Source organism: Stegastes partitus, unplaced genomic scaffold (genome assembly GCF_000690725.1).
Source record: "Stegastes partitus isolate 25-593 unplaced genomic scaffold, Stegastes_partitus-1.0.2 Scaffold243, whole genome shotgun sequence".
NCBI classification, from domain to species: Eukaryota; Metazoa; Chordata; class Actinopteri; family Pomacentridae; genus Stegastes; species Stegastes partitus.
Window position 1 is genome coordinate 544776 of NW_007577974.1, and position 11376 is coordinate 556151.

The window sequence follows — 11376 nt, forward strand, 5'->3', positions numbered from 1 at the left end:
ATCATCAGTCTCTACTAAGGTTGGCAGATCCACGGCCCCTAGGGGCCCAAAGTTTTATCGTGTATTTGCCATTTCTGCACAAGCAATCAGATTCTCCAAATTGCCCATTAAACCAAGCGCAAGAAGTAACACTTTTAATTTACTTTCTTCGTATGAGCACAGAAAAACATGCACATCCTTCATTCTGAATAAGACAGAGGGAGTTAGTTAACATCTAATTGGAAAGCAAAGAGTTGTTTTCTCGTTTTGCTTCCACAAAATCAATGCCCACAATATATGTCCGATAGATAAGGAACAATAAACTACAACTGAGATGGACTTGCAACGTGCTCCAATCTCTGTCCCGACATGCTAATGGGAGACGTATGTGCGAACGAGGAGGGAGGAAGACGGAGCGTATTTCAAGTCCATTCCACTTGGATACACTCAGATATAGTAAAATCCAATAAAAAAAGCAATATATGCTGATCAAATCTTCTAGAAGCCTCATTATTTCAATCATGAGCAGCGAACACTTTAAAAGCAGTAAGAAATGACAAGGCATTTACTACTTCAACTCATGCTGGTACTGGAATTACATTTTTAGGTTGTTGCTCATGTTTTGATGTCTCTGAGGTCCAAATCTAAGTTTAATATGATTTTTTTTTTAAAAGCTTTGACATCTGAGCAGCTTTTTCATGTATTAAGAGTTTAGCCCAATAGAATACATAGCATCTGTCTGGCAAATGTTTCAATGATATCTATGAATTCATTAATAGCTAGCCATAGTGGTAATTACTTTATTAGATAATTCCATTTCAAGCATAAGCGTCAGTATTCAGCAACCACCATGAACGCTAATCAAAAGTTACGTTTCAGATATTTTAAAACTGAATCATTTATAAAGCAAGAAACTGTGCAAATCTTCCTCGTGCAAATGAAAAGTTCATGACCGTTAGTCTGGCAAATGCGAGCTAATACTACAGATCAATCGCACCAAGTTAGCAAAACGTACATAAAGCACATCGAGCTGCTCGACTGACAACACCGAACGTAACTAAGGATGTGATTTTTTTTAAAACGATGTTGATTTTAGGGAGTTAAAAGTTTCAATATTGATATATAAGCCGATATTACTAGACGTTAATCCCCTCTCAGACACGCTCTCCTTTCCATTAATCTGAAAGCGTCTCAATGCGCCGCCGCCTTCGTGCCTGAATGACAAACCCGAGTTAGACAAAAGCCGTGATGGCAATCTAATCATATCCCAAGTAGCCTTTCTGCGTCACAAGTCTGAACTGGATGCAGTTACATTAATGGATGGAAACACAAAAGATTACAACCGACTGAAGCAGTTATGTATAGAAGTGGTCAAGACAGTCTAGGAAGTGACCCTATAAAAGCTAATCCATCAGAAGCTGCTGGTGTTACTTGATGTCCTGTCATGTCCGGTCTATGGCTGTTATTGTGCGAGTGCTGTGGCTCTCTCCATTGTGAAGTCATGAGGAAAGAGTAACAGTAAGCTATTTCTAAATGACAGAGCTGTCACTTTAACAGGCTGACGAAGCAATTAAAGTTATAGATCCCGTGTCTGAAAGAGAAGAATGATGGGGTCTTTGTAGATCAACTTTGTAAGAATGAATTTCACGGAAAAGTTAGCAAACTTACTGTGAAGACACCCCTTGAATTTGCACCACTGTGATCTGTGCTCTGCTACATGCGCTGCAGACAGTAGTAACCCTGTTGTAAATAATGCAGCTGGAGTGCTCTCTGCCATTGGACAACATACACACCAACACCAGTATATCTGTCATAGGCCAATATAGGCTGATGAAATTGGCTGACAGACACATTGGTTGGGTTCTATTTGGGATTTACCATAATTTCACATATATAAAGACGTCATTTACTACAAAAGCAAACAAAAAATACAACAAAAACACGCCTATTTTGTTCTGTGATGGTTACAACACAGTTTAAGCGAATGGAGAGATAACCGCGAATGAATAGGGCAATGTTAGCATAACATTTAGCATTTTTAGTAACAAGTTTCATCCCCACACCTCCTAATCTCCAGGTCCTCTACAAACCCCCCCGCCTTCTAATCAAGTCACCATGGCCGACTGTATTCTTTGTTTTTGTGGAGCAGGAGCCCTCTGCCATCAGACCTTTCACTCAGGGACAGAGTCTCTCCAAGAATTTGTCCCGATCGCAAGGAAGGAGCATTCATGCGTGCTAATCTTCATTTGCATTGCTGCAAGCTGAGGCCACAAAATGAGGCCTCAGGAGACAGCAGCACACTGCTAGCAAGGGCAGAGTTGGAGTAAGGACAAAGGATGAGCGGAAGAGTGCCGGCAGAGGTACGACATCAGGTTTGCAAATTAAGAAAGCCAATTTCTTTCTTTTCCCAAGTTAAGGTGAGGCATTAGTCAAGTATATTAGGAAAAACAAATCCTGTTTCAGTCACGTTTTAACATGCATTTTAATATCATTGCAGATTTTTTTTCCCCATCTGAGGTAAGAAGGACTAAACTGCTCTTTATAAAAAAAAAAAGAAAGCTTGCATCTGTGGGCTAATAAAAATAGAAATCTTCTTAGACGTTCCACGAGCACTTAACATGATCACAACATAGCAAGACAGCCAACAGGACTATCATACTACGAGTGTAATTTGTGACTGGCTATAAAAAAAAACAAAAAAGGTTGTGTTACTCATTAGCGCTGATGAAAAAATCAGAACCAAAGCCTTTGAGAGCAAACGACAGATCCATTTAAAAACAACTGTCACAATACTTTGGTGAGACATCAGAAGGCGAAAATGAAAAACAAAAGTAAAATGAAAACAGCTCTAAATAATATCAAAGCAGCCTCAGCTTTTAATCTTAACCTTTTCAACCACACAGACACTTCAGTGGCTCCATCATCACGAAATGCCTTTTTTGTGAACCAAAGCAGTTTAATTTCTAGTCAGGTCCAAAAGATTAATATGTTATTCTGTCTGAATATAATGCCGAAGACATGCAAAATTTATTGGCTGATACAACGGTACAGACAAAATTCTGCTCATACTATACTATAACATGTCTTTGAAATACACAATGTGAAAACGCTTTAACAAAGTTTGACTTTTTGAGAGCACATGTTTGGAGCACCAGAGTTCAAACGGTTAACTTTCTTTGAATTGTGTTCCAAATCACGGCCGACCCTGCTGCTTATTCAGAGCTCTGTTTTGTGTGATGCTTTTTTAAAAAGGCCTAAAAAGCATTAATAGAACATTAGGAGTAAATGGATTTGAACTGTCCTTGCCCTTGGCAATAGTGGCCCTGCTCCAAGTGAACACTACTCTCTCTTTCTCTCACGCTCTGTTTTATCTCCCCCAGAAATTAGATTTTCCAATTTAGCCTCTAACACAGCACAGCAATACATAGAAAGTTAATTTGAAAACACAAGCTCTACAATAGTCATATAAAGCAATATAAAAAGGGCAAGTACCAGAGTTGAAAAAAAAAACAGAGGAAAAATGACACAGAAGGTCTTTGGTTGTATAATAACAGTTTCAATACCCAGTACCTTTTTATTGGTTTTGAGTGAAGCAATGTCAGCCAAGAAACTTTCTGGGGAACGATACCGAGTAATTCAATTAAAATGACGAGATAGAACGGGAGTGACAGCCTTGAAGAGCAATGGGTGAAGGGGGAAGAAAGAGGAAGAGGAGAAAGAGAAGGATAAAGTAGAGAAGGACCAGTAAAAGCAGGATGAATAAACCTAACAGTAGCAGCCAAGTCCTTTCATGCCTCTCCTGTCTGTTCCTCAGGCTCGGCTCCCTAAGACAGCTTTAATGTGTCTGCTGCTCTTGTAGATTTTATGAGGCAGAGAAAATGGATGTTGCGACTGCACACACACACACATACACATTTGTGACTGGGCTAATGCAGCTATGCTGCTTTCAGGTATCACACTCCCCTCCTCTGTAGCTGCAGAGAGCTGCTCCACAGGCAGCGTGTGTCTTAGACGACACCACGCGCAGCAGAAATAAGCAAAGCGTAAATAAAACATGAGATGAGGTAAATATGCTGACTACCTGCTGTCCTGGTCTGAAGCCACAACATGTTTCACATATCATTTCCAGCTCTCTGACGATAGGTAACACTAGCTGACTGGCTCAGTGAGTGACAGACAACCACCAGATACCTCCTGTTATGCTACGCCTCCGGTCCTCCATTAATATGTATGCAGCTTCATCACTGTTTTTTGCATTATATTCCATTCCCCTGTGGAGAACGACAATATGAGGTTTGAGAGATTAAAATCCTCACGCCTGTGGCAAAGTACATAATTAATACATAATTAAGCAGGCTAGATTTAATAAGCAAACACCAGCTAAGGGTTAAATTTTTTCATCCACCCCTCACCTCCTCACAGACAGCTACTCAGACCTCTTCCTCGCTGAAGTCCTTTTAAGATGTCAATACCATGCAATTTAACCTCCTCCAGCGCCTCTTTCTTGCACACACACTCACACACACACACACACACACACAACTTTCCTCACCAGGAGCAGTCACTCTGATGGTTGCCTGTCATGCATAAGAAACGCTGACATTTGAGAGTGCAGAGAGGACATGCCGACAAATCCACATAATGGTCTCCAACGCAATGCCCTGTGAGTGAGCAGGTAAGTGGTTTTCACCAGGCACACTGCACCTCTACAGTGGAACAGCACAAGACTAAATGTCCAGGAAGTCCTTGGGGCAGCATTGATATTTCAGTATGATAATAGACATGAACTCGGGTGGGGTGCCGGCTGCCAGAAAAAGTGTTATCTCTCACAGGCCAGTCAAATTAACCTTCTACATTATGCCACTGTGCTTGGGTCACATCTCTGCAGGTATTCAGCAATGCTCTTGTGTGCCACGGCTCTCCGATGGGTTCTGACATAGTTATAAAAGCAGAGCATAAGGCAGAACAGGGGCTGTAGGGGTGGTTGAGAGAACAGGTGCAGCTGCTTTCAGCGGTAAATAGCCGAGACCGTAGCTGTACATTCCCATTCCTGCCTTTCACTATTGCATCTCTCGCCGCACAACCCGTAACTCCGTGTGGTCAGGTTTTATTTTCAGTGGCAGGACATGCCCGCACTATGGCATCTGTAATGGAAATACAGCAACTGTTTTCAAGGTTGACTTGTCGTGAAAATTCTGTTTGAGTAGCTTTTGTTTGGGTTGACATCAGGAGAAAGGTGACTGCGTGCAAAATGCAGTCGGTACCCCGTTTTATTTTTGGTTTATTTTTTGGTAGCAACCTGGAGAAGGGTTAGCAAAAAAAATAAGGTTATGATCATGATGTGATGACTGAGACAATCTGAGTGGAACAAACAAGTCAATGTCCGTTCCAAAACTACCAAGGAATGGGCTTCTGCAACGAGCACCATCAATAGTAAGAAGACACCATGCAAGTGCCATCAGTATAAAACAAACCTTGCTGGTATGAATATAGAGGGATGAGGGAGGCAGCATTTATGAGTAGACTGAACAAGTGATGAGAAAAGGTGAAACGCAAAAGAACTAAATGCAGTGAAATACAGCAGGTCTGTATAAATATGAACTTTGTCACTGCATTGATTGACTCCCATAGCAGTATTTGAGTATGTAATGAATATTAGCGGCGAATTGAGCTACTTCCTATTAAAATAGTTTATTTAAAATATATTTTTCCCGCCTCATTTACTCATACGAAGGTTAAAAATGTTGGAAACCTATTACATTTTTAACACAGTGTATAATACGCCGTAAACTCAACCAGGATTTTAAAAACAGCTGGAGGGTATTCAGCACTCAGCCTTCCTCTTTATTTTATCCGTGACAATGACTAAATCCCGGTCGCTTTAAAAATACAACCTCTGACTTTGCTCAGAAGTGCTGAGTCAAGAAATCAACTGAAGAAGCCTAAAAATGTCGTGCCGCTGTGATCGCGCAACGATTGCGTGCTTCGCGGGGAATCGCAGCTGCAGAGACCCAACCCAAGATCTGTGCATGGGGCGGTGGGCGCCATGACAAATGTATGGATTGAAATGATTGGCTATCATGTTTGCGTAATGTCTGTATGACATAATCTCCTTCTAATCCTTCTTAATCTCATTCTTCACTGCTGTGTCTCTGCCACTATAGTGTCTATACTGCTGCACTGCTTAGAGCTGTACCCGCTGAATTACACATAAGTAACGGTTAATTTTTATATTTGTTACACTGTGATAGCGAAAAAAAAAAACACAAAAAAAACTAAACAGACAATACTGACTAAATAGCCTCATTTAGATGTTTTGGAATAAAGCCATGATAAAAAATAAATAATAATACTCACACATGGGAGGCTTTGGGTGACTGGGACTGCTTGACCTAATTATGTCCACAGACATGACTGAAATGTACTACGCTGCCCCCAGCAGTCAGTCGACTTACATTAGATGATGAGGGGAGACTAAATCGAGCAAATTTTGATTGGTTGGCTGGTTGCAGAAAAGGGAAACATTAAAAAACTGCACGCTGTATGTAGAAAAACACCCGACATGTATATAAAAAATAAACTGCACCATGGATGGCAGGCACACAGAGAGAGGGTAGGAAAAGAGACAAGCAGGGCTGGTTTAAACTTATATTTTTTGACAGTCCACTGGACCACCAATGCGACAGCCAAGTGTGTTTTCTGACGGGGGTTCTGGTGCGGGTCATTGACAGACTGATGGCAGCATATATTTTCTGTGATGACTTACTGAGGAGGAGGTACTCACTAGTTGCGCTTTGTTGACCCGAGGCGGTTTACATGATTAGGCTTATTAACAAAAACGATAAGTCTCCAACACATTCTCATGATCACTTTGCAATGAATCACAGTGTTAGCAATGTTAGCCGACTTATAGCATTGTGTTCCAGCTTTGGAGTTCAAATGGTTTTCTCATGTTGACTGAAAATGCATAATTAAATAATGACATTAAAGTAATTGTGCAAGGTGGAGCAGTGGTTAGCACCGTTGTCTCGCAGCTAGAAGGTCGCCGGTTCGCATCCCGGTGAGGACACCCAGGATCTTTCTGCGTGGAGTTTGCATGTTCTCCCTGTGCAGCGTGGGTTCTCTCCGGGTTCTTCCTCCCACAGTCCAAAAACATGTTGAGGGTAATTGGTGATTCTAAATTGTCCGTAAGTGTGAATGTGAGTGTGCTTGGTTGTCTGTCTCTAAGTGTAGCCCTGCGATCGACTGGTTACCTGTCCAGGTGAACCTGCCTTCACCCTGAGTCAGCTGGGATAGACTCCAGCCCCCCATGACCCTAGTTGGGATTAAGTGGTGTATAGATAATGGATGGATGGATGGATGGATGGATGGTCAACTAATGGCTTGAATTAATGACTAATAATCAACTAAGAAAAACTTAGAGACAGTCCTATAATCTATAAAGACAAACTTTTAAGCAACTGATATGCTGCATACCTACACTATGGGTCACCAAAGGGACAAATACAGTAGTTAACATACACATTCATACATTTTTAAGATGATAAAGATTATGTTATTATTAAGATTATGTTAAAAAATTAAAGAACCTATTCTTTTTTTGGGGTCTAAAAATAAACCTCCCACATTTATGCCACCTGCAACCAGTGTAACGACGCTGTACGCTCGCTAAACTTGTTTAGCTTTGTCTGAAATGCAAGGTGAATTTGGCATTTTGGCACTTCACCGACAGATACCTTTTAAAAGACGATTATCAGCAAAGTTACCGGCGCTATCACATAATGAAAAGCAGAGAATATGCACAAGGTGTGCTGTCATTCCTTGTAAAGACGTCACATTTAGCTTTTGTTGCAGCTGATAAGAGTTGGTAGGAACTCATTACTGAATGAAAACAACTGAGCACACACCTTTCGGGGGACGTTTTCTGAAAACAGCTCTCACTTCAAAACTCGTGCTATGATCCGACTCGGTGTTCTGTACACAGGAGTTCTGACTCACCTCGGGGTTGGTCCACTTAGTCTTGACGTTCTCAGCCATCTGTTGTGTACAGCCCAGCAGGTCGTAACCCTCCCTGCTCTGCACGTAGAGCAGACAAACAAGGAGTAAACACAACAGAGTAAAAAAGAAAAAAAGAAAAAACACAGCATGCACAGAGAGATTCTTTCTGTGCAACTCAAAAAATAACACAAGTTAGATAAATATTTGTTAGCATTAAGCTATCAATCAGCCGGAAGAGCAACAAACTGACTTAACTAGTTCTACACTCAAACAAAGAAAAACTGGGCACACTGACAAAAACAAACAGCTCAATGATTTTGATTAAACATCTCAGTATTGATAATATGACAGTATTTCTGAATGATGTTTACACACAAGCAAAGACATACTGCTCATTGACAGCCCGCTAGTCGATCGCAGGCTGAAATTCCCCAAGTTTGACATCCTCAATGTGATGCACAGCAAAGCAAAATCGTATTACTACTCCAGCAGAAAAAGGATTCCTCACATGAGCACACTGAGACAGGAAGCGGGGTTAAAGCTGGGGTAGGTTTAGAGTAAATAATGTGGCCTCGGGCTGTTTCATGTGACCCTTTTTGTCTCATGCCAATCCATATGTGGCTGCGATGTAAGAGTGAGCCAGTGAAATGTGCTGCTCCACTTTTGTTTTTCAGATGTATGGCCACAGGGCAGAGAACGACACTGCGCTACTTCCATACGGCTGAATGTAATGACTCCGTGTGTGGCAATTTTCAAATGAGGCCCTCGCTGAGATTTCCTGATTCTGTTTATTTCACAAACAAAAAAAACCTTGGCCGGTTCGAAATATTAATCCAAAACTAAGCCCTGGTTTCTGATCATATCACACCCCTGTTAACAACACAGTCCAAATGTGCTCAGTGTGCTGAAAATCCAACTCGAAATGGTTCAATATTCATCACAAACACTCTGCGCTCTGCATAACTGAACTCATAGTATTGATGGAGATATTCTCAAAATCCAGCACATTAACCCAGCTTATTGGACCGAATGCAATTCAGCACTGAACAACTGGTGACTCACTGGACCTATTAAATAGGCTTGAAGGAGAAAAAAAAAAGCCATCAGGGGAAAACGGAAGAAGGGTGAAGCCGTAATTGGCACCGAGCCGAACGGACATCGGGGGTATATTCATAACGTTTCATTTCCTCTTTTCATAGAAATTATTTATGCGGCTCTACAATTGAATTAATTTATTAATGGAGTCATGTGGGTGATCATGAGACATTGTTATGTTTAAAATATTACACAGAGCACTTACAGAGCCCCTGCGAGTTGACTTAAAGACTAGAGGGCCTACAGCTATTGGCAAACTACTTAATACTGAATTAGAAATGCAAACTAGATAGGTGACGCTCTGCATACATTATGTCGCAGAGCATGCCGTTGTTATTTGGTACGATGAAGAGCGGTGCGCAGTAAATCACCCACTGGTGCTCCACCGTATATAAACCTGTCATGTACTTAGTGTGACACTCACCTTCTGCCACACGTAGGCCTCATACAGAGTGATGATCTCATGCCCCCTGTGCTCGCCCTGCACCGCGCATACCACGCAGATTATCTTTTCATCTGGTTTACAGTAGAGGGAGCCTTCCTGTCCATGCTCCTTGCAGCGGAGCCTCTCCACTGTCACGCTGTCCTTCTTCCCGGCCTCTCCGGCAGGCATGGCCTCCGCTCCCTCAGCTCCTCCACCCAGCTCAGCTTCCAGAGGCGGCGGATTCTGGGCCGCCTCTCCCTCCTCGACATTGCCACTCTCGCCGCCACCGGCCGCCGCCAACCCAAGTGGTACCGTGGCCTGATTTGAACCCGTTCCAGCCGCCCCCTCTGCCCCGGCCTCATCCTCGCCTCCGACTCTGGAGTCCCCGTTTGTGCCAAGACCATTAGCCTGTGTCCCATCACAGTTATAAGGCATCAACGCGTGATGTGTGTTGCTGGCGTGTCTGTCAGCGTGAAGCGGGCAGAAGGCGAAGCTGCAGGTGTGGCACACTTGTGTCGCTGGCTGGGCCTCATCGGGCTCGCACGCGTCGCACGAACCGTCCATCTGCGGCAGCTCTTCCTGTTTCAGCCCCATTGGTTCTTCCCCTTGGTGGTCCATGGTGGCTGATTAAAAAATTCTGGGGATCAGAGATGTAAGTCTTACAGGAGACACACAAGAGAGTAGAGGGCAGGTTATAAATAGCTGTGACCTTCTGTGAATACTTTATATTTGTGCACGGGAGGGGGGGAAAGTCCAAGATTCTCTGGACTAATCCCCCGATATAACATTTCCACAGCAGATGAGCCAAAGTCCACAGGAAATAGCATCCAGTGCTTCACTATAACACAAGGCAGAGAGAGAGAGGAGGAGGGGAAAAAAGCATGGTTGCGCAAGTGCAATAAACAGGAAGAGCTCATTTGCAGTCAGTGAGCTGCCTTTGTTTACGAACACACTCTCACTTTGTTGAACAGTTGAACAGAAAGTGCTGAGTTTGTACCCTCAGCATGGCCAAAACACTGCTGCTGTCCTTTTTCTTGCCTTCCTGGTCCTGACCTTTTCATATTTTATTAGTTTTTTTTTGTCTTTCTGTCCAGTCTAAAGCTGACTCTAGGACACACACATGGACTTTTCTTTTTGTTTCTCCTCCTCTCTTGAGTTTGTGCTGGCACAAAAAAAAAAAACGAGTGAAAAAGTGCTATCCTGCAGAGAAAACTCGACTCTTTTTTCTCTCTCTTTGTGCTATTTCCCTGTCTGACTCACACAAACACACACACAACTCATCTTGCAGGACAGCTTCCTACTACCTGCAGTGTGTACTTACTCGTCTGTGTCTTCCTGTCCACCTCTTGTTGTGTTTTTTTTTGTTTTTCTGTTTGCAGAAAATGTGTAGGAATTAGCTTGACGGCTAACTTCCGTAGCACAACCGTCGTGCCTTGAATGCTATTACCGAGCTGTCGACTGGTGTGTTTTTTACTTTGCAAGGCAGTAAAAATGGGACTCTAGCTCCAGTCCGACAGCGTTTTTACTTCCTTATTTTCATCAGCTGCTGTCTGCTTTTTTTTTTTTTTCTTTTTTCTTCTTCGTCTTGCTTGTAGTCTCCGGTGTGTTTGGGAGCGGCAGAGACACACAGAGGCTGGAGAGAGAAAACTCGTTTGACAGGCTCAAGAAATGCAGTGAAACTCCAACCAGAGGCAGGTAAAAGAAAAAGGAACACACTCACAGTAAAATGTAAAATAAAAATAAAAATAAGCTACAGTATGCCGTTGTTTCATTAGCTGTTGGCTCAATTTTTTTTTATTATTATTAGCATTAGCAAGTTTCTTCTTCTTTCTTGCTAGCTTAAAAAAAAAACAAATCCACCAAAAGCTGTTTCTGAGCTG

General features: G+C 42.4%; 1 protein-coding gene across 2 annotated transcripts in view; it reads right to left on the reverse strand.

The window, feature by feature from the left end:
- Positions 1-11140, reverse strand: part of trim44 (tripartite motif containing 44) — a 46444-nt gene extending 35304 nt beyond the window's left edge. The window contains exons 1-3 of one of the 2 annotated variants that reach the window (XM_008281764.1): positions 10818-11140; positions 9497-10133; positions 7978-8055 (exon numbers count right to left, since the gene is read on the reverse strand). In XM_008281764.1, the coding sequence (XP_008279986.1) occupies positions 7978-8055; positions 9497-10114 (696 nt within the window). In that variant the 5' untranslated portion in view covers positions 10115-10133; positions 10818-11140. Of the gene's footprint in view, positions 1-7977; positions 8056-9496; positions 10155-10817 lie in introns of both variants that reach the window. The other variant, XM_008281763.1, reaches the window with a different exon arrangement.
- Between the last annotated feature and the right edge of the window lie 236 nt (positions 11141-11376).